We start from the raw sequence: 23,088 nt of genomic DNA on the forward strand, positions 1-23,088 counted from the left end.
GAAAGAAATAAAACTATTCCTTTTGGCAAACATGTATTGTCTATGTAGAAAAAAATGAAAACTGCCAAAAACCCCTAAAACAAATAACTTTGGAAAAGTCATAGGATATAACACAAAAATAAACCCATATAACACAAAAATAAACCCAAATGTCTTAATACTAGCAATGAAAAATTGAAAATAAAAAATTTTTAGTTTTTTTTTTTAATCTACTGATTCCAGAAAGATAAGGAGCTCAAGAGAGAGCACAAGCAAGGGGAAGGGCAGAGGGAGAGGAAGAAGCAAGCTCCTTGCAGAGCAGGGAGCCTGACTCAGGGCTGGATCCCAGGACCCGACTAGCACAACCTGAGCTGAAGATAGACGTTTAACCAACTGAGCCACCCAGACACCTCCAAATCAAATTTTTAATGCTATTCACAGCAGCTACAAAAAGATGAAATGCTAAGGAATATATCTAACAATAATGCCCAGAATCTGTATACTGAAAATTATAAAACACTGATGAAAGAAATCAAAGAACACCTAAATTGATGCCAAGACATACTGTGTTCATTCACAGATCTGCAAATTCAACAGAGTAAAGATGTCAATTCTCCCTCAAAATTGACTCACAGATTTAGTGGAATTCTAATCAAAATGCCAACAGGGGAGCGTTGGTGGTATAGTGGTTAGCATAGCTGCCTTCCAAAATGCCACAGGATTTCTTATAGAGACCTGATCCTAAAATTGACATAGAAACACAAAGGAACTAGAATAGCCAAAACAATTTTGAAAAGAATAAAGTTGGAGGAATTGTATCTAATTTTAAGACTTTGTATAAACATAAACCTACAATAATGAAGACAGGGTGGTATGAAACAAAATAGAGAAACCAGAAACAAATCCACACATATATTGCTGATTGATTTTTGACAGAGATGCAAAAGCAATTAAATTTTTAAAAAGGTTTAGTCTCTTAAAGTGTTTTGCTGCAAGTGAACATCCGTATGCAAAAACGAACCTCAGCCTAATCCTCACACCTTATACAAAAATAAACTCAACATGGAAATGTTAAATGCAAAACACAAAACTTCTAGAATAAATCACTGGGGGGGGGGGCGGGGGGGGGGGAATTGGTAACCTGGAATTAGTAAAGAGTTTTTAGATATAATACTAAAAAGCACACTTCATACAAGAAAAAAAAAAATGAGACTTCACCAGAATTAAAACTTTTTGGTTTATGAAAGACATGGTTAAGATCATGAAAAGATATGCCACACACTGGAAGAAAATATTTGCAATCACATATCTGACAAAAAAAAAAAACCCTTACATCCAAAACAAATACAGAATCTCAAAATTCAACAGTTAGAATACAAACAACCCAGTGAAAAAATGGGAAAAGACCATCTCAAAAGGTTAAAAACTGGATGATTCTATTTATACGACATTCTGAGAAAGGCAGAAGTAGAGTAGTAGGGAGCATATCAGCGGTCACCAAGGGGCTAAGAGGTGGGGAGAAGAGTATGTAAAGGGGATAGCATGAGGGAGTATTAGGGGATAATGGAACTGTTCTGTTTCCAATGAAAATGGTGGATATTTTACTCTGTTGTGTAAAAATTCATAGAATTATATAAGTAGATTATATATATATATAAAGTTATATAAGTAAATTATATATCAATTTAAAAAGGAACACTTAAAAAGAAAAATATTGCCTCTTTTCAGCCTTCTCTCAAATTCCTGCTATCATCCAGCTCTGTGCTAGGCACCATGAAAACAAACAGGCAGTCTGCCCTCAGAGAAGGAAGCAAACATTATGATAAAGGCTTTAATGGAGGAATACACAATACACATGGAGTTCTATAACTAAGAAAGGCTTCCTGGAAAACATAGGGCAGAAGCTGACACTTTAGATGAGCAGGGATGGCAAAACAAAAGGGAAGAGCATTCTAGACAGAGGAAACAGCATCTAACATAAAAAATATGTGAGAGGGGTATCCGGGTGGCGCAGCAGTTTGGCGCCTGCCTTTGGCCCAGGGCGCGATCCTGGTGACCCGGGATCGAATCCCACGTTGGGCTCCCGGTGCATGGAGCCTGCTTCTGTCTCTGCCTCTCTCTCTCTGTGTGTGTGACTATCATAAATAAATAAAAAATTAAAAAAAATATGTGAGAAAAGTGCTAACATACTTGGGAAACTACAAATAATTCCTTTCTCTAGCACAAGCAGGCCTTACAAGAATACGGTCAGGAGTTGAAAGCAGGTTCCCTTCAACCAATACAAATAGTGTTTCCATTTAAAGCCTCAGAAATGGCAATTTTCAGATTCAAATCAAGCTAAGTATTTCTTCCATTCATTCTCTACTCCCCTTTGTTGATATTATCACAGTCACTGTATTCTCCATGTATCCATCACTTTTGCCAAACTACTGAAAGGCCCTGTGGGGACACACAGGCATCCCCAAACATGCACCCACAATATCTAATGAAATGTGTTTTATATAGGTATTCAACAGCACCGGTCTGGGATAAAAGCACTGTGACTGGGGCCAGTATACCTGTGTTCAAATCTAGATTCCACTATAGCCTAGCCATGTGACCCCAGGTAAGTTGCTTAACATCTCTGTGCTTTAATTTCCTCATTGAAAATGTGAGAATAATAATAGCACCTACTCATTGGCCTGCTGTGGAAAATGTGCTAATTTTTTTTTAATTTTTTATTTATTTATGATAGTCACACAGAGAGAGAGAGAGGCAGAGACACAGGCAGAGGGAGAAGCAGGCTCCATGCACCGGGAGCCCAACGTGGGACTCGATCCCGGGTCTCCAGGATCGCGCCCTGGGTCAAAGGCAGGCGCCAAACCACTGTGCCACCCAGGGATCCCAAAATGTGCTAATTTATATAAAGTGCTTAGAACAATGCTTGAGTCATAATTAGCACCATATAAGTGTTTGTTCTATAAAATGTGGACTAAAATGTGTGCTATCAAGAAAAATGAAAGGACCACCTGGGTGACTCAGTGGTTGAGCATCTGCCTTCGGCTCAGGTTGTGATCCTGGAGTCCCAGGATCGAATCCCACATCAGGCTCCCCACAGGGAGCCTGCTTCTCCATCTGCCTGTGTCTCTACCTCTCTCTGTGTGTGTCTCTTGTGAATAAGTAAAATGTTTTAAAAAAAAAAAAAAAAGAAAAGAAAGAAAGGAAAAAGAAAAAAAATGAAAGCAAATGTCCATACAAATACTTCTCAATAAATGTTCATGATAACTATATTCATAATAGCCAAATAACTCTAGTATAACCATACAATGAAATAAATACTGGGCAGCACACAACATAGATGAGCCTCAAGTAGTCATGTTGAGTTAAGAAGCCAAACCAAGGGATCCCTGGGTGGCGCAGCGGTTTGGTGCCTGCCTTTGGCCCAGGGCGCGATCCTGGACACCCGGGATCGAATCCCACGTCGGGCTCCCGGTGCATGGAGCCTGCTTCTCCCTCTGCCTGTGTCTCTGCCTCTCTCTCTCTCTCTCTGTGACTATCATAAATAAATTTTAAAAAAAAATTAAAAAAAAAAGAAGCCAAACCAAGAAACAATGTGCATAAGGTATAATTCCATTTATATCAAATTCTAGAAAATACAACCTACAGTGACAGAAAACTGACCAGTGGTTGCCTAGGGATAGGGGGTGGGGAGGGGGAACTGAATGCAAAGGAGCATGAGGGAACTTCTCCAGCGAGGACTGTGGCAGCGATTACACAACTATACACATTTGTCACAACTCATCAAACCATACACTTAAAATTGATGAGCTCGATTGTACATAAAGAATGCCTCAGTTTAAACAAAATATAGTCATAAGACAACACTGCCGTTTAAAAATAAAAGCATACCGTTTGCTTTCCATACTCATGGAGAAAATACAGGCAAGAATTACCATTCACTTAATGTTGTTGGGAAATCTATACTACAATAAGAGTTTTGTAAACATAGCATGATGAAACAACCAAAAACGTTGCTAATGGCTCTTTTATATCTGTCTTCTTTAACTAAAGAAACAAAGGAAATCTATAAAAGAATTTTCCAATTCTTAATTGAAATATTTTAGACAGAAATTCATAAACAACACAGAATTTAACTAGGAAATCTGTTAGCAAGCCTGTAACTGGCCAAAGGTTATCCAAGCCTGCTAGGCCAGAGAATTGCAAAACAAAATGTCAAGGAGTTTTTAAAAGATGAGAGAGTTCTTATGCTACCTAAAATTTAATAATGGTACTTCCCACATTCTAATTCTACTTTCACATAAAGAACCCTGTAAGGATCAAGAACATAGGGACTGTTCCCTAAAGCTACAAGTAAAGTAGTAGTAGAAAACATTGAGCAGACATCCCTAATATTTATCTCATGAAGTTCTCTCAGGGGAGCACTACTTATTTGGTTAATTCTCCTGAGGAAAGATGTTTTTCTCCCTAAGTCTCAAAAAATAATAAATATTTTACTTGTTTTATAATATTAAGAAGTTATTTTTTAAAAGTCTATCTCCTTGTTGACCCTCAAGCCTTAAAATTAAAAAAACAGGAGCACCTGGATGGTTCAGTCAGTTAAGCATCTAACTTTTGATCTTAAATCAGGTCATGATCTCTAAATCCTAACATAAGATCCAGTGCTTCAGTGGGTTAAGCGGCTGCCTTAGGCTCAGGTCATGATCCTAGGATCCTGGGATAGAGCCCCACATTGGGCTCCCTGCTCAGCAGGGAGTCTGCTTCTCCCTTTACCCCTGCTTATGCACTCTCTCGTGCTCTCTCTCTCTCTCAAATAAGTAAAAATTTTAAAATCTTTAAAAAAAATTAAAAAAACAAACTTTGTAACATAAGCAAAAAATGAGGAAATAGCCATTTACAAGGAGAAAAAAGACAGTGTAAGCAATTTCCAAGTTCGAAAAACCACAGTAAAAAAAAAAAAAAAAACACAGTAATATGCAGCACGCATATTATAAAGAGTTGGTTACTTTTTTTCTTTTCTTTAAAGATTTTTTATTTATTTATTCATGAGAGACACAGAGAGAGGCAGAGTCATAGGCAGAAGGAGAAGCAGGACCCCACAAGGGGGGGGGGATATGGGACTCGATCCCAGCACGCTGGGATCCCAGCACGCAGAGCCAAAGGCAGATACGTAACTACTGAGCCACCCAGGCATCCCCAGACTTGGTTACTTCTAAGGCATTGTGCTCCTTCAGGTTCTAACTTATGTTGTCATAAGTTAACTGTTATCATAAAAATTAGTGCACAGCTTAAGAAAAGATATTTGAGATGTAAATTAGGCTAACCTTTCCTTCTATGAAGACTACAAGTAGTAATCATACTCAGTATTTCCTATTCAAGTTCCACACACACGCACACTTCCAGGGCTTTATGTGCTCTATTCCTCCTATTCACCCATCTACTTACGATGCCCTCTCCTTTTATCCCACCTGTCTGGATTCTTTCCATATTTCACCTTCTTAACTGGTACATATTCCCTGATCCCTTGAGACAAAGCAATCTCTGTCGTCTGAAATCCCAGAGCTCTTTTCTAAAGTCGCTTACATCATTTAACATTTTACATCTTATACTACACTCCTTTAAGCCCAGTTAACTTTTTCTATCATAAGCATCCTTGAAAGAAATGTACGTGCTTTATTCAGCCTTGTATCCCTCATAGCTTTTAGTGCCTGGAACTAAACATTGATTGGGTGTGCTGCCTAGAATGGGGAAAAAAATATTCAACAATATTTTTTTCAACATTGTGTGCCATACATTGCCTTGAGTGATATAAAAGGAAACAAATACAATGCTATAGACCTACCATAAATCTACTAAGAAACACAGACATGTAAACAGATAGATGTAAGTGTGGTGTTATCATAACGGATGAATAGGGTGCTGTGAAAGGAACATTATGTGCGTTGAAAATTGTTCCAATTCCATAAAGAATGTTAGAAAACTATAGATTTTGAAAGGCCCGATAACTAGAAAGTTTTCAAGAATGGGATAATAAAGATCCCTTCATTTTAGCCTGAAAAAATTTTTTAACCTGGAACACTCCCACCTATGCAACAACCTTACTTGCATAACCAGAAGGGTAACAAATTTCACTCTTTCCCAGTATACTCCTCTGAGATAACCAGGCCTGGTCTTATCTTTAAACAAATTTGCAGGGGCACCTGGGTGGTTCAGTTAAATGTCTGCCTTCAGCTTAGGTCATGATCCTGGAGTCTCATGATCCAGTTCCCCCCCCCCCCAATCCAGCTCCCTGCTCAGTGGGGAGTCTGTTTCTCCCTCTCCCCCTGCTCCTCCCCCCACTGTGCGCTCTCGCTCTCTCTCTCAAATAAATAAAATCTTTAAAAAAAAATTTTGCTCCTCTCATCTTCTCACATTTTTCTGAATTGTGGACCACTTCCATAAACCATGTACCACTTACATGCCCCGAACTTTGTTTATATACCTACCTTTAAGGTTCTTCTCAAATTCTATTTCCTGAGCTCTCCAACACACAGGATTATGCTATCTTCCAAATGTATATTGTGCTATTACTACTATCTGTACCTTTTTTTTTAAGATTTTATTTATTTATTCACGAGAAACACCGAGAGAGAGAGAGAGAGAGAGAGAGAGAGGCAGAGACACAGGCAGAGGGAGAAGCAGGATCCATGCAGGAAACCTGATGCAGGACTCGATCCCAGGACTCCAGGATCATGCCCTGGGCCAAAGGCAGTGCTAAACCGCTGAGCCACCCGGGCTGCCCTGTGCCTCTCTTTTTTTAACTAATAATAATGATAAAATTAATTCTTAACTTTTTATATAACTTGGAATTAAGCAGAACTGGTCTCAAATCCCAACGTGCACCTGCTTTATGATGTGAAGTTGGTCAAGTTATGAAACTTCCTTGAACCTCAGTTTCTTCATCATTAACATTAGGATTCAATTGGGTAATGTGTACAACATGCCTGATATACACAGATACCCATACATACGTACATCACATACATTCAGACTCATTTTTGTTGTCATTCTTTTCCAACAAGGGAGATGCAAACTCTCTTTAAAACCCAAGGCAGGGGCAGCCCGGGTGGCTCAGTGGTTTAGTGCTGCCTTCTGCCCAGGGCCTGATCCTGGAGACCCGGGATCGAGTCCCACATCAGGGTCCCCGCATGGAGCCTGCTTCTCCCTCTGCCTGTGTCTCTGCCTCTGTGTGTGTGTGTGTCTCTCATGAATGAATAAATAAAATCTCAAAAAAAAAAAAAAAACCCAAGGCAAAGGCAATAAAACACAAAGTGGAAAAAAAGAAAAATAAATAAAACACAAAGTGGGCACTAAAAATTGTTTAGCTAAAAAATAAATAAAATAAAATAAAAATTGTTTAGCTTATGTAAATAAAGGAGCTTCACAACTTTTACACAGGCCCTCGAAACAACTCACACAAGACACTCCCAGTGGAATTTTTATGTCTCCTTCTACTGCAAATCATGAAAAACTCACGCAAAAAAAAAAAAAAAAAAACAGCCAGACATAGAGGGCCTAGACTGGTGACCCTAACGGTGACATCCTTCTCAAGAGTCTGTCTGCCTACAAAGCTGACGCTGTCTAAAACGTCAACGTTAAGAAATATCTTTTATTACATAAATCAGATTGAATTAGTATTTCGATCTACACGATCTCGGGGAAGCCAGCAAAACCACTTCTGCAGATTTCAGCCGTAGAAAAAGAAAAGTACCAATGGGATAGGGTCTGAGTCATCCATTGAAACCATCAGCGCCTGCCCCACCCTGGAAGGCAGGCACCGCGGCGACCTTCCAGGGCACAGCCCCGAGCATCCGCGGCCCAGCCTCCACCGCAGTCTTCCAGGGGTCCCCACCTCCCACGCAGGGCCGGGCACCCGGCGCACCCAGTCCCGCGCCAGGCTCTGACCCAGGGTCAAGCACCCCCCCTCCCAGGCTCCATGCCCTGGGTCCCTCGCGCCCCCAATTGTGGCTTCTCCGCCCGCCCGACACCCGCACTCACCCGGGCGGTGACCTTATACACCGTGTAGCCCCTGGGATGTCGCTGGGGCTCGGTGACAGTGTAGAAACGGGCCAGGTCGGCACCCCGCTCCCGGGGAGAGGTCATCCTCCCGCCGCCGAGGCCGCCGGGGCCGCCGGCCGGGGACCATGAGGGCAACCCGGCGCCGCCGCGGACCGGGATCCCCCCGCACACAGCGGGCGACGCGGCGAGGGGGCGGTGGCTGCTCGGCGGCACTCCGCCGCGCGCCTCTGCTTCCGGGTCGCCAGAGAAGCTTCCGGGTCAGGCCCGTTCAGCGTCCTGGGGGAGGGGAGACTCCACGCGAGGCGCTGGCCCGCGCGTCCCAGCCCGGGTCCCGCAAGTGGCCGAGGATGATGAGGTCGTCGCACCGCCGCTCGGGTCGCTGCGGAACGCGAGACTTCTCCTCTAAATCTCAATGCGCTAGCTCCGGAAGCCTCCTAGATTTTACGAGCGCTGTTAGAGCCGGGACACACAGGTGAGACCTGGGTGCTCCGCGCCCCCGCCCCGCCCCGCCCGTGGGCACCCTTACCTGGAGTCGTGCAGGGGCGGAGGGACCGCCCAGCCTAGCATCGTCCTTCCTTACTTCCTCACGGCCTGTCGTTGGAAAGACCCACAGCAACACCTGAACTCTAGCAGGCACAGCCCTTCCACCTAAGACAAACCCCGTCCACGTGTGCACCTGTCCCTCCACCTCCACAGCAGCCCTCAGCCTTCTATCAGTCTTAGAATTCAGCCCTTCGGGTTCTAAAAGCTGGAACCTGCGTCTAACTGAAAAAAAAAAAAAAAAAAAAATCACACGACCTCTGAAAACTCCTACGAAGATAGTTTTTCCAAGCATTTGGTTGCTACCCAGTGTTTGGCAATTCCTTTACCTTTGCTAGGTCAGGGTTTTCTCACTTCCCTATTAACATTGTTTCCAAGGCTTTGCCATTGTCCTCAATTCTCTGTTCCTCTTAGTCTTGCTCCTTCCTCCGTCGTTTGTCCCTGCCCTTCTTGAAGGGGAAGGAGAGAGGAGTCCTTCGTTCCTCCATCTTCTCACATTTCTATTCTGATAGAAGATGTAGGCATATCCTTTCCTTTTTTTTTTTTTTTTTTTTGTAAGATTTTATTTATTCATGAGAGACACACACAGAATGAGGCAGAGACACAGGCAGAAGGAGAAGCAGGCTCCCCTCGGGGAGCCGGATGTGGGACTCAATCCTGGAACTTGAGGATCATGCCCTGAACGGAAGGCAGACACCCAACCGCTGAGCCACCCAGGCGACCCTCCTTTCCATTTTTTAAGACTCATCACTCTACCTCTGTACTGAAACCCACCCCCTTTGGCAGACCTAAAGACATTGATCCACCAGCGACATCTCAACTCTGCTTTCTGTACCTTTAATCTCTTCCTCACCACTGACTCCTTCTTCCCAACCTCGATATGCCTAAATCTAACTTTCATTTATTAAACCTGAATTCACATACTTTGTGCCAGACACCATGCTAATTAGGCACTGGAGTTCCAAAAAGAGTCCCTGCTGTCAAGTACCATCTAGTAGGAGAAAACAGAGAACAATTAAAACATATTGTTATAAGTACCGTGACAAATGTATTTATGCTGTGCTGTAGAGCACATCAAATTCAGAATGCAGGGTCTTCTGATAGAGGGGAAACTATGGTTGAATCTTGAAAGAGAGAGAGGAATTACCAGGCTGAGATGAGGGTAAAGGACATCATCACAGTTGCCTTTTTTTCCTCCTTCTTTCTTTCTCCTTCCCTTTATTGTCAAGATTGCATAAATTGTTTTTAAAGTAATCTGCCTCAGGGGCACCTGGGTGGCTCAGTCAGTTAAGCATCTGACTTCAGCTCAGGTCATGACTTCAGGGTCCTGGGATTGAGCCCCATGTCTGGCTCTGCACTCAGCAAGGAGTTGGCTTGCCCCTCTCCCTCTGCCCCCCCCCCCATGCTGATGATCTCTCTCAAGTAAATACATTAAAAACCTTTTTAAAAAATTAAGTAATCTGCATCATTATTCACACATCACACATTTATACATTCATGAATATCACACATTAATTACCATACTCCTTTCAATCTGCCTTCACTATTACACTTCTACTATTACTATTTTGAAAAAAAAAAATTCTAATGAGCAGTATTTTCAGAATTTTAACATTTCTGGCAAATTCTACCTTTCTAAAAATCCTCCATGTCCTTATATATGAGTCAGCATTCTCTTTGCTTTTTCTTTTACACTGCATCATTCACTCCTTTTCAGCCTCCTTTGCTGATTTCTCCTTTTAGGAAGATCTAGTGTTCCTGCTGTTCAGGATTTTGCCTTTGATCCTTTGTTCTTTATTCCCATTGATTTACAAATCTATATTCCCAAGCATATCTTTCTTCTAGGACTTGACTCATGTTACCTACATCTTTACCTGTGTATCCTATTACCACTGAAAACACAACAGATTAAAATCTGAAGTTTTATTTTCTTCATAAACCTGTCCAATCTCAATGACTGATTTTATTCTCCACTTAGTTACTTACATTAGCCAAGTCTGGGAATCATGCTTAGCAACTCCCTCTCCCACTTTCTCCAAATTTGTTTGATTCAGTAAATGTCATTGGTTGAAACTAAAAGAATGGAACAAGATATACCATGAAAACACTGCTCATAATACTCAGCAAGATATATTATCAGGAATAAAGAGAGACAAAACTTAGTAATAAAGAGTTCAATTAATCAAGAAGGTATAGGGATACCTGGGTGGATCAGGAATTGAGCATCTACCTTTGGCCCAGGTTGTGATCCCCGGGTCCTGGGATTGAGTCCTGCATCAGGTTCACCACAGGGAGCCTGCTTCTCCCTCTGACTATGTCTGCCTCTCTCTGTATCTCTCATGAATAAATAATTTTTTTAAAAATCCAGAAGATATAACAATTGTAAATGTGCATGTACCTAATAACAACTTAAAAATGTACAAAACAAAAACTATTCTGTCTTTTCTATAGTAATTAATAAAACAAATAAATAAATTAGTAAGGATGTAGAAGACCTGAAATGCTCTATCAACCAACCCCACCTGATTGACATTTACAGAACACTCTACTCAATAGTAGCAGAACATACTTCTTTCAAGTGCACACAAGATATTCATGAAGTCAGAATAAATCCTGGGCTATAAAATAAACATCACAAATTTTAAAAGATCACTATAAATTACATATGCTCTGTGGCCTCAGGGAATTAAATAAAAGTTAATAACAAAATTACCTGTAAAATTCCTGAATATTTGGAAAGTAAATAAAATAATCTAAAAAACCAAGGGTTAAAACCCATGACAGGGATCCCTGGGTGGCGCAGCAGTTTGGCACCTGCCTTTGGCCCAGGGGCGATCCTGGAGACCCGGGATCGAATCCCACGTCGGGGTCCCGGTGCATGGAGCCTGCTTCTCCCTCTGCCTGTGTCTCTGCCTCTCTCTCTCTCTCTCTCTGTGACTATCTTAAATAAATAAAAATTAAAAAATAAAATAAAATAAAATAAAACCCATGACAACAAACCCTTAAAAATATTTGGAATTTGGGCAGCCCTGGTGGCGCAGGGGTTTAGCGCCTCCTACAGCCTGGGGTGTGATCATGGAGACCCAGGATCGAGTCCCACGTTGGGCTTCCTGCATGGAGCCTGCTTCTCCCTCTGCCTGTGTTTCTGCCTCTCTCTCTGAATAAATAAATAAATCTTAAAAAAAAAAATATTTGGAATTCCGGCCACCCCGGTGGTGCAGCGGTTTAGCACCGCCTTCAGCCTGGGGTGTGATACTGAAGACCCGGGATCGAGTCCCATGTCGGGCTCCCTGCATGGAGCCTGCTTCTCCTTCTGCCTGTGTCTCTGCCTCCCTCTCTCTCTCTCTCTCTCTCTCTCTCTCTCTCTGTGTGTGTGTCTATCATGAATAAATCAATAAAATCTTTAAATATATATATATATTTGGAATTGAATGAAAATTGGAACATATCAGAAATTTGTGGGACACAACTAAAACAGTGCTGAGAGGTAAATGTATAGCCTTTAAGGACCTATAATAGAAAAGAAGAAAAGTCAGAAGAACTCTGAAATAGAAAAGAGATAAACAAACCAAAAAAAAAAAAAAAAAAGAAGAAGAAGAAGAACAATGGAAAACAATCAATAAAAACAAAAACTGATTCTTCAGGGGAAAAGTCTAGAAAATTTATAAACTTCTAGCCAAAAGACTCAAGAAAAAAGAAAAAACAAATTACAGGTGTCGAGAATGAGAAAAAATACACTTCATATCCTATAGTCATTAAAAGGAAAATGATTTATGTGAACAGCTGTATGCTAATAAATTTGATGACTTATGTGAAATGAATAAATTTAGTAAGAGACACAAACTACCGAAGTTCATTAATAAAAAGAAAACTTGAATAGCTCTGTCTCTATCAAAGAACATCTATTCTTCATTTAAAACAAAACTCCAAGCCAATGTAACTTCAGTGATTTCTACCAAGCATTTCAGGAGAAAAGACTATCAATTCTACCAAAAGTCATCCAAAAATAGAACAGGGAACATTTACCACTTATTTTGTGAAACCAGCTTTACCCTAAAACAAAGACATTTCAAGAAAAGAATACTATAGACCAATACCCTACATGAGCATAAGTGGAAAATCCTTTAAAAGTATTAAATCAAATCCAGGAATATATAAAAAGGATTATACATCATGACCAAATGAGGTTTATCCTAGGAATTCAAGGTTGGATCTACATTCAGGGGTAGTGGGTGGGGAATATTCAGGAGACACAAAAGCATCTCATCTCAATAGACAGCATCTGAAGGGAGGGAGGTTAAATAGGTGATAGGGATTCAGGAGTACACTTGTGATGAGCACAGGATGATGTATGGAAGTGCTGAATTACTATACGGTACACCTGAAATTGATATAATACTATATGTTAACTAACTGAAATTAAGATAAAAACCTTTTATAAGAGCATTTTAAAAATGAGATTTAAAAAAGGCATCAAAAAAAATCCATCCATTCATGATTTAACTAGGAATAGAGGAAACTTCATAAGCCTTATGAAAGGCATCTACAAAGAAGGTAACACTACCATCATACTTTGTGTAAGAGATGAATGCTTTCCTACTAAGATTGGGAAGGAGGCAGGCTTATGCACTTTCATCACTTCTATTCAGCATTGTATGGGAGGGTCCATAAAGTGCAAACATAAAATAAATTTTTTTTAAATTAAGGTTATAGTTTGAAAAGGAAGAAATAAATTTGCCTTTATTTGCAAAGGCCATGATCACTTACATAGAAAATCCAGAGGAGGGCAGCCCCGGTGGCGCAGCGGTTTAGCGCTGCCTGCAGCCCAGGGCATGATCTTGGAGACCCTGGATTGAGTCCCACATCAGGCTCTCTGTATGATGCCTGCTTCTCCCTCTGCCTGTGTCTCTGCCTCCCTCTCTCTCTGTCTCTATGAATAAATAAATAAATAAAATCTTTTAAAAAAAGAAAAAGAAAATCCAGAGGAATCCACAAAAAACTAATAGAACTAATAAGTAAATTTAGCAAAATCACAAGATTCAAAGTAAATATAGAAAAAGTCATTTATTTCTCTATTCTAGCAACAAAAATGGAAAACTAGAATTAAAGCAAAAATTTATGCTAAATTTAACAAAATATGTGCAAGACCACACAGAAAATGGAAAACATTGCTAACTGAAATTAAAGTAGAGCAAAATAAATGGAGAATATACCGTGTTCATGGATTGGGAGATTCAGTATTGTTAATATGTCAAACCCAAACCTCCTAAAATTGGTCTAAAGCTTCAGTACAATCCCAGTTAAAATCTCAGCAGTTGTTCTTATAGAAATTTTAAAATCTCACTCTAAAATTTATATAAACAAAAGGCCTAGAATATCCAGAACAAATTTGAGAAAGAAAACAGAGAACTCCTACTGCCTGATTTCAAAACTTAGTATAAAGCTACAGTTATCAAAATAGTGTGGTATTGGCATAAGGATAAACATATAAATCAATGAAAGAATAGAGTCTTCAGAAATAAATCCACACATATATGACCATTTGATTTTTGACAACACACCAAGGTTATTTAATGGGAGAAAGGATAATTTTTTCAACAAAAGATGATGGGACATTTGGACATCCATATGTAAAATGAAAGAGAAAAGAAAAGAAAAAAGAAAGAATAACAGGCCCCAACCATTACCTTGCATCATTTACAAATAGCAACTTAATGTGGATCATTGCCATAAATGCAAAATCTAAAACTATGAAAGTTCTAGAAGGAAACAGAAAAGAATCTTTGTAACTTTGGGTTAAACAAATGATTCTTAGGAAACAAAAAAGTTGAATTATAAAAGAAAAAATTGGTGAATTGGACTTCATCAAAATTAAAAATTTCTTCACTGTGAAAGATATCATTAAGGAATGAAAACAAGCCACAGATTGGGAAAAAATATATACAAAACATATATCTGATAAAGGATTTGTACCCAAAATATATAAAGGACTGCAATTCAATAGTAAAAAAAGAGCCAGTTCAATTGTTTTAATATGCAAAAGAATTAAATGTACATTTCACCAAAAATGATACACAGAGGGCAAATAAGCACGTGTTATACCTCATTCATCTTTAAAGAAATAGCTATTAAAACCACAATGAGGGAAATGGTGAAGTAAGGAAGTCCAAAAGCCCACTTCTCCATCTAAGCAATGAAAAAAGCTGGCAGGGCAGCCCGGGTGGCTCAGCAGTTTAGCGCCACCTTCGGTCCAGGGTGTGATCCTGGAGACCCGGGATCAAGTCCCATGTTGGTCTCCCTGCATGGAGCCTGCTTCTCCCTCTCCCTGTGTCTCTGCCTCTCTCTCTGTGTGTCTCTCATGAATAAATAAATAAAATATTAAAAAAAAAAAGATTTGAAAAAAGCTGGCAAAAAAAGAGAATCAACTCTTTTGGAACTTGGAAAACTAACCAAAACCTTGCAGCAACCTAAAGGTGAACTTATTAACTTATTCAAGAAAAACAGCTAAAAAAAAAAAAAAAAAAAACAGCTAAATCTCTAGGAACAGCAATAAGCTTTTTAAAGTTTATTTATCTATTAAAATAATCTCTACACCCAATGGGGAGCTCAAACTCACAACCCCAAGATCAGGAGTCACATGTTCTTCCAACCAAGCCACCCAGGTACCCTAAGCTCTCTTTCCTTTTTTTTTTTTTTTTAACAGTTTGGCAATATTTTTAAGCTTTTATTTATTTATTTATGAGAGACACAGAGAGAGAGAGAGAGGCAGAGACACAGGCAGAGGGAGAAGCAGGCTCCATGCAGGGAGCCTGACATGAGACTCCACCCCAGGTCTCCAGGATCAGGCCCTGGGCTGAAGGTGGCACTAAGCTACTGAGCCATCCGGGCTGCACCAACCCCAGTTTTCTAACATTTTAACTTACCCTGGTCCCATCCCCTGCTTTTCAATTTAGAGGTATTCAGAAAAATAATGGCCTACTTCCTGGTACCAGTACCAGACAGAGCAAAAGAGACCTGATTCTCACAGAATAGTAATTATTTCTTTTTAACCTGTCTAGTGGCTTCCTGAAGAATAGGTTCAAAAGGCTTGTCTTTATCTCAACTAATTTGGCCCAGTGCTAAAGCCACTATCCATAGGACATTTGTCAAAACATTTATAGGCCAATGTTTTAGTCATTGCCACCTCAGGCAATTGATAGCAGTTGGACAAATAATAGACTGCCCAAGAACCTTGAGAGGAAAGGCTGGAGAATGAGAGAGTTTGAGGACCTTGAAAAGCTCCGGGAAATCTAGAAAAGCATGTGCACATAACTAGGACTGTGCACATGCTCAGGAAAGACCTAAGAAGGCCCTAAGTTCTCATGTCTGGCTGACCTTACAAAACCAAGAAAAGAAGGCTAAGATGGAGTTGTAAACTGCCTGAGTATTAAGGGTGTACCCCAACATAAAAACAGCCCCACTACAAAGGCTAGGAGATTTTTTTTTAAATTTCCAACCATTTAAGAAAATCTGTGTTTAATCATAGCTGACCACCAAGCTAATGAAACAGACTACAGTGGCCACACACAAATAATAGGCTTTATAAAATTAGTACATTTAATAAACAACAACTATAAATTGTAACAATGAATCTGGTAACGGAAGAGAATCTAATTTCCAGAGTTGTAATATAATATTCAAAATGTCCAGTTTTCTTTTTTATTTTATTTTTTAAGATTTTATTTATTTATTCATAAGAGACACAGAGAGGCAGAGACATAGGCAGATGGAGAAGTGGGAGCCCGATGCAGGACTCAATCCCAGGACCCCAGAATCACAACCTGAGCTGAAGGCAGATGCTCAGCCACCAAGCCACCAACACATCCCATCAAAATGTCCAGTTTTCAACAAAAAAATTATAAGGCATCCTCGCTGCCTAACTGACTGAGTTAGTGGAGCATGCTATTCTTGATCTCAGGGTTGTGGGCTCAAGCTCCACATCGGTTGTAGAAATTACCTAAAAATAATATCTTAAAATTATAAGGCATCCTTAAAAAATAAGAAAGTATGGCCCACACTTTCTTTTTTTCTTAGAGAAAAAAATCAATAAAAATAAAAACTATCTATTAGAAAGCCTAAATGTTTTTGCTAGACAAAGATTTAAGTCAGTTGTTTTAAATATGTTCAGATTGATAAAGAAAACTGTCTAAACTGACCAAAGCCAATACAAAACTGACTCAAGAAGAAACAGAAAACAGGGATCCCTGGGTGGCTCAGAGGTTTGGCGCCTGCCTTTGGCCCAGGGCACGATCCTGGAGTCCCGGGATCGAGTCCCGCATTGGGCTCCAGGCATGGAGCCTGCTTCTCCCTCTGCCTGTGTCTCTGCCTCTCTCTCTCTCTCTCTCTATCATAAATAAATAAATAAATCTTAAAAAAAAAAAAAAAGAAACAGAAAACCTGAATGGAACATAATAAGTAATGATACTGAATCAATAATCAAAAAACTTCAACAAAATAAAATCCCAGGATCAGATAGCTTCACTGGTGATTTCTACCAAATGTTTAAAAAAAGAATTAACACAAATCTTTCTTAAGCTCATTCAAAAAATAGAAGATGAGTAAATTCTTACTAATTCATTTTATGAGGCCAGTATTATCTCAATACCAAGGCCAAAGACATCACAAGAAAGGAAAACTGCAGGCCAATATCCCTTATGAATAAATACAAACCTCTTCAGCTAAATGCTAGCAAAGCAAATCCTATTAAAAATATTAAATACATATATATATATATATATATATATATATATATATATATATATATATATAAAATACTATGACCAAATGGAATAAATACCAAAAATGCAAGGTAGGTTTAACATATGAAAATAAGTCAATGTGATGGGCCATAATAATGGAATAAAGGGGATTATTTCAGTAAATGCGGAAAAGTATTTGACAAAATCCAACACTCTTTCATGATAAAAGCACAGAACAAAAACAAACAAAAAAGCACAAAACAAACTAGAAATAGAAAGTAAATTCTTCAACCTGACAAATGACATTGATGGAAAAATTATAGCTAATATCATATTCAATAATGAAAGACTGAAAGCTTTCTCCCTAAGATCAGTAACAAGATAAGGATGTATACTCTCTTCACATCTGGAATTTCTACAGGGCAATTAGACAAGATAGAGAAACTAAAATTATTCAGATTATAAAGACAGAAATAAAGTTCTTTATTTGCAGGTGACTTGATCTCATACTTAGAAAATTCCAAAGAATACATATCAAGCAAACAAAAAAGTGTGAAAGCTAATAAACAAGTTCAGCAGAATTGCAGGATATAAGATCATTATACAAAAATCAATTTTATTTCTAGACAATAGCAGTGAATAATCTAAAAATGAAATTAAGAAAATAATTCTAGGGAAACCTAAGTGGCTTAGCGGTTGAGCATATGCCTTTGGCTTGGCATGGCTCCAGAGTTCTGGGATTGAGTCCCACATCAGGTTCCCTGTGAAGAGCCTACTTCTCCCTCTGCCTATGTCTCTGTCTCTTTCTCTGTGTCTCTCATGAATAAATAAATAAAATATTTTAAAAATAATAATAATAATTCTAGGGGCACCTGGGTGGCTCAGTTGATTAAGCATCTGCCTTCAGCTTGGGTCATGATCCCAGGGTTCTGGGATTGAACTCTGCTGAGCAGAGAGCCTGCTTCTGCTTCTCCCTCTCCCTCTGCCCCTCCCCCCAGCTCATGCTCTCACTCCCTGTTTCTGTCTCAAATAAAAAAATAAAATCTTTTTAAGAAAATTTTACATACAATATCATCAAAAATAAAACATTTGGGAATAAATTTAACCAAAGAAATGCAAGGCTTGTACACTGAAAATTCTAAAACATTGCTGAGAGAAATTTAAGAAAACCAAAGTAAATAGAAAGTCATCCCATGTTCATGGATTGGAATATTGTTAATATGGCAATACTCTCCAAATTGATCTATGGATCTAATGTAATCCCTATTAAAATTGTAACTACCTTTTTTTCCAGAAATGGACAAGCTGATCCTAAAACTCATGTGAAATGCAAAAGCCTTTGAATAGCCAAAACAATTTTAAAAACAAAATTGAAGGACTCAGACTTCCTGATTTCAAAACTTACTACAAACTTAGAGTTACCAAGGCAGTGTGGTTGTGGCATAAAGGTAAACATATAAATAAATGGCATAAAGAGTTGAGAATTCATAAATACAGCAATACATTACAGACAAATGATATTCAACAAGAATTCCAATGGCTACTCAATGGCTTGGGAGGTGGAGGGGTATGGGGTGATGGCAGATAGTCTTTTCAACAAGTGGTGTTGGAAAAATGATATCCACATGAAAAAGAATTAATCTGGACTCCTACCTAGCACCATGTACCAAAATTAACGCAAAGGGTATCAAAGACTTAAATGTAAGAACTAAAGCTATAAAACTCCTAGAAGGAAACATAGGTGTATCACCTTTGTGGATTAGGAAATGGTTTCTTAGCTATGACACTAAAAATACAAGCAACCAAACAAAAAATAAGTAAATTTCATCAAAATTAAATGTGTTGGGATCCCTGGGTGGCGCAGCTGTTTGGCACCTGCCTTTGGCCCAGGGCGTGATCCTGGAGACCTGGGATGGAATCCCACATCGGGCTCCCGGTGCATGGAGCCTGCTTCTCCTTCTGCCTATGTCTCTGCCTCTCTCTCTCTCTCTCTCTCTCTGTGACTATTATAAATAAATAAATAAATAAATAAATATTTAAAAAAATTTAAATGTGTTGTGCATCAAAGGACACTATGAAGAAAGTGAAAAGACAGCCCACAGAATGGGAAAAATATATGCAAATCGTGTATCTGAAAGGGTCTAGTATACAAAATAATCCAACTCAACAATAAAGAACAAATTACCCCATTTAAAAATAAGCAAAGGATTTGAATATACATTGCTCCAAATTAGATATACAAATGACAAATAAGCACATGAAAATATGTCATCAGGAATGCATATCAAAACCACAATCAGATAAAACTTCACCACCATTAGGATGGTGATATGGGCCGATTTATGGCCCCCCAAATTCCATATGTTGAAGTTCTAACCTATCTTACCTCAGAATATAACTGTATTTGGAGGAAGGGCCTTAAAAAGTGGCAATCACGGTAAAGGGAGATCATGAGTGGGTTCTAATTTAATATGATTCATGTTTTCATATGAGGAGATTAAGACACATGCAGAGGAGGGACACCTGGGTGTTACATTTAGTTGAGTGTCCCATTCTTAGTTTCAGCTGAGGTCATGATCTCACGGTCATGGGATTGAGCCCCTGTGCTCAGCACGGAGTCTGCTTGGGACTTTCCCTCTCCTTCTGCCCCTCCTCTCCCCCATGCTCACATGTGCTCTTTCTTGTTCTCTTTCTCTCTCTCTCAAATAAATGGATAATCTTTGGTGGGGAAAGAAAAAGACATACAGAGATGGCTATTTACAAGCCAAGGAGAAAAGCCCTCAGAAAAAACTAATTCTGCCAACACCTTGATGTACTTCTAGACTCTAGAATTGTACAAAAAAATATATAAAGTTCTATGTTCAAGCCCCCAGTCTGTGATACTTTGTTATGTTAGCCTTAACAAACTAATGCAGAGTGCTATTTTTTAAAATAGACAATAATAAGTGTTACTGAAGATGTGGAATAATTTGACCCTCATACATTGCTGGTGAGAATTTAAAATGATGCCGTTTCTATGGAAAAAATTTTTGCAGTTTCTCCAAAACATAGAGTTACCATATGACCCAGAAATTCCACTCCCAAACATATGCCACCCAAGGGAATTGAAAATATGTCTACACAAAACTTGTACACAAATACTAATGGCAATATTATACATAGTAGTCAAAGAGTGGGAATAACCCAAGTGTCCACTACCTAATGAAAAGACAGACAAAATACAGTATATCCAATACAATGGAGAATTATTCAGCCATAAAAAAGAATGAAGTACTGATACTACAACATGGATGAACTGTGAAAACATTATGCTATGTGAAAGAAGCCAGACAGAAAAGTCAAAATATTGCATAATTTACTTATATATATCCCAGAAATCTCACTCCTAGGTATTTTACCCAAGAGAAATAAATATCTATGTCTACAAGAAGATCTACACATGAATATAGCAGCTTTACTTATAATAGAAATGGAAATGAAAACAACCAAATATCCACCTAACAGATTGTCATCCCAGAATGACTAAAGGGAAAAATACTGATAATAGGTGTTTTATTCTTGGATATATACCCAAGAAAAGTGAGTGGATTTATCCATTTAAAAAGACATACATAAGGACATTTGTAAACTCTTCAGAAGGTCCCAAAATTTGGCAGAACCCAAGTGTCAATTATCAGTAAAATGGGTAAGTTAAATGTGATACAAAATCCTACTATGAAATTTACACAACAATTAGAAAGGATGAACTCCTGCTACATGTGTTAACAAGGATGAACGTACACACATAATGTTGAACAAAAGAAACCAGACATAAGAGTACATATTCTACAATTCCATTCATATAAAACCCAAGTACAACTAAAACTATTCTATGGTGATAGAAGTCAGAATAGTGGCTATCCCCAGAGGGTGGTGGTGGGAGGCGAAAGATCAACTGAGTATTGCCTGAGGAGCACATGAAAGACTCTTCTGGAACACTGGACAGTTCATGATCTGGTTAGCAGTTACATAAGTATGTACACATGAAAATGTTTATCAAGCTGAACATTTAAGTTTTATGTACTTTGTATGTATGTTGTACCCAATTATACATTCTTAAATCTTTAAAAAAAATTTTTAAGATTTTATTATTTTATATATTTACTTGCGAGAGACAGCATGAGTGGGGGCAGGGGCAGAGGGAAAGGGAGCAGCAGGCAGTAGAAAGCCTGATGCAGGGCTCAATCCCAGGACCGTGGGATCATGACCTGAGCTGAAGGCAGACACTTAACCAACTGAGCCACCAGTTGCTCCATTTCTTAAATCTTTAAAGAAATAAAAACTACCCTGGTCTTCCTATCTCCCTCCAATTCATCCTTGATAGTCCCATTAAAATTATCCATTTTAAAAGAATGTCATTATGTCACTCCTCTGTAAAATCTCAGTGGGTCTTGTCACCATGATTTTTCTGTCATGATTTTTGGATCCATCATGTCTGGTCCCTGATCACCTGTTATGTCATTTCTCTGGGTTTCATCAAAACCCTCCAGATCATCCCACCAGCTGTTTCTTTTGAAACTCTCACCTCCCACCATCTCCAACCAGTCTTCAGGTATCAGCTCAGACAAGGTCTAGTATCTCCCTGAAGTGAAGCCCTCTTTCACAGCCTCTTTCAAGGAGAATTAGGCGCTGTTTTCTCTCTGCTACCACATCTCTATTCCACATCTCTACTACAACACCTATTACAGAGTAGTTATATGTCGTTTAGCTAATTTAGAGCAGACATGTTTTTATTCCACTACACTGTGAGCTCCTTAAAGGTAAAGGTTCTTCTTTCTTTGTATTTGTAACTCTAGTATCTATTGCAGTGGCTAAAAGATAAGAGGTATTTGCTAAATGCATGAGCTCTAAAGCTCTACAGATTTTTTTTCCTGCCAAGCTAATTAAAATATGTTGAGTTACAATTATTTGGTTTCCTTCTTTGCCAAAGTCACAAATAACTACTGATCTGAGCTTTTGACTGGATGAAAGAACAAATAATATCCCCATATTAAGCTCAGTCAAAAGCAAAGCAACTTGAGGGTTTGGTAAACTTTTGCTTCCTTGTTGCAGAATTCTCTTCAATTTCTAGGAGATTTTCCAAAATGTTATAATAACTCCAAGATTCCCTTAAATATTTTTTTGACATCCATGATCCCAGATTTCCCAAGCATAAGCTAACTATTTATGAACTAAAAATGCATTAAAGAGAGTTAATACTTGGGGCGCCTGGGTGTCTCAGTTGCCTTTGGCTTGGGTCATGATCTCGGGTTTCTGGGATCAAGCCCCGCATCAGGCTCCCTACTTAGCTGGGAGCCAGCTTCTCCCACTCCCTCAACCCTGCTCATGCTGTCTCTTCTCTCTCTCTCTCTCTCTGCCTCTCTCATAAATAAACAAACGAATGAATGAATGAATGAATGAATGAATAAATAAATAAATAAATAAATAAATAAATAAAATCTTTAGGAAAAAAGAAAGAAAGTTAATACCTACCTTACACTTTGATGTTAGCCTTCATGAAGCACTCCTCCCAGCTGAATGTCTAGTTTGGGCATGGGGCAGAGTCAAAATACTTGATTAAGTCACCACCAGATAGCCATTGATTTATTCATTATTTAGACAAACAAAAGACATACATGGTTTATCTCCTCAAATAGGTATCAAACAGCCAGAGTGTGTTTTTCTGCTCTTTCTTACGTGCAGCTTTCTCATGCTCTCCTCTGATGCTCCATTCAATCCGTCTTTTCATTCTCTGAGT

The 23,088-nt window shown here is 39.0% G+C and overlaps 1 protein-coding gene across 9 annotated transcripts in view; it reads right to left on the bottom strand.

Annotated features, from left to right (window-relative positions):
- Nucleotides 1-8,269, bottom strand: part of RPS6KC1 (ribosomal protein S6 kinase C1) — a 180,835-nt gene extending 172,566 nt beyond the window's left edge. For 3 of the 9 annotated variants that reach the window (XM_072733288.1, XM_026001103.2, XM_026001102.2), the window contains exon 1: nucleotides 8,014-8,268. In XM_072733288.1, the coding sequence (XP_072589389.1) occupies nucleotides 8,014-8,118 (105 nt within the window). In that variant the 5' untranslated portion in view covers nucleotides 8,119-8,268. Of the gene's footprint in view, nucleotides 1-8,013 lie in introns of all 9 variants that reach the window. The other 6 variants (XM_026001101.2, XM_072733294.1, XM_072733291.1 and 3 more) reach the window with 6 other exon arrangements.
- Between the last annotated feature and the right edge of the window lie 14,819 nt (nucleotides 8,270-23,088).

Source organism: Vulpes vulpes, chromosome 13, assembly GCF_048418805.1.
Source record: "Vulpes vulpes isolate BD-2025 chromosome 13, VulVul3, whole genome shotgun sequence".
In the NCBI taxonomy this organism is placed as follows: domain Eukaryota; kingdom Metazoa; phylum Chordata; class Mammalia; order Carnivora; family Canidae; genus Vulpes; species Vulpes vulpes.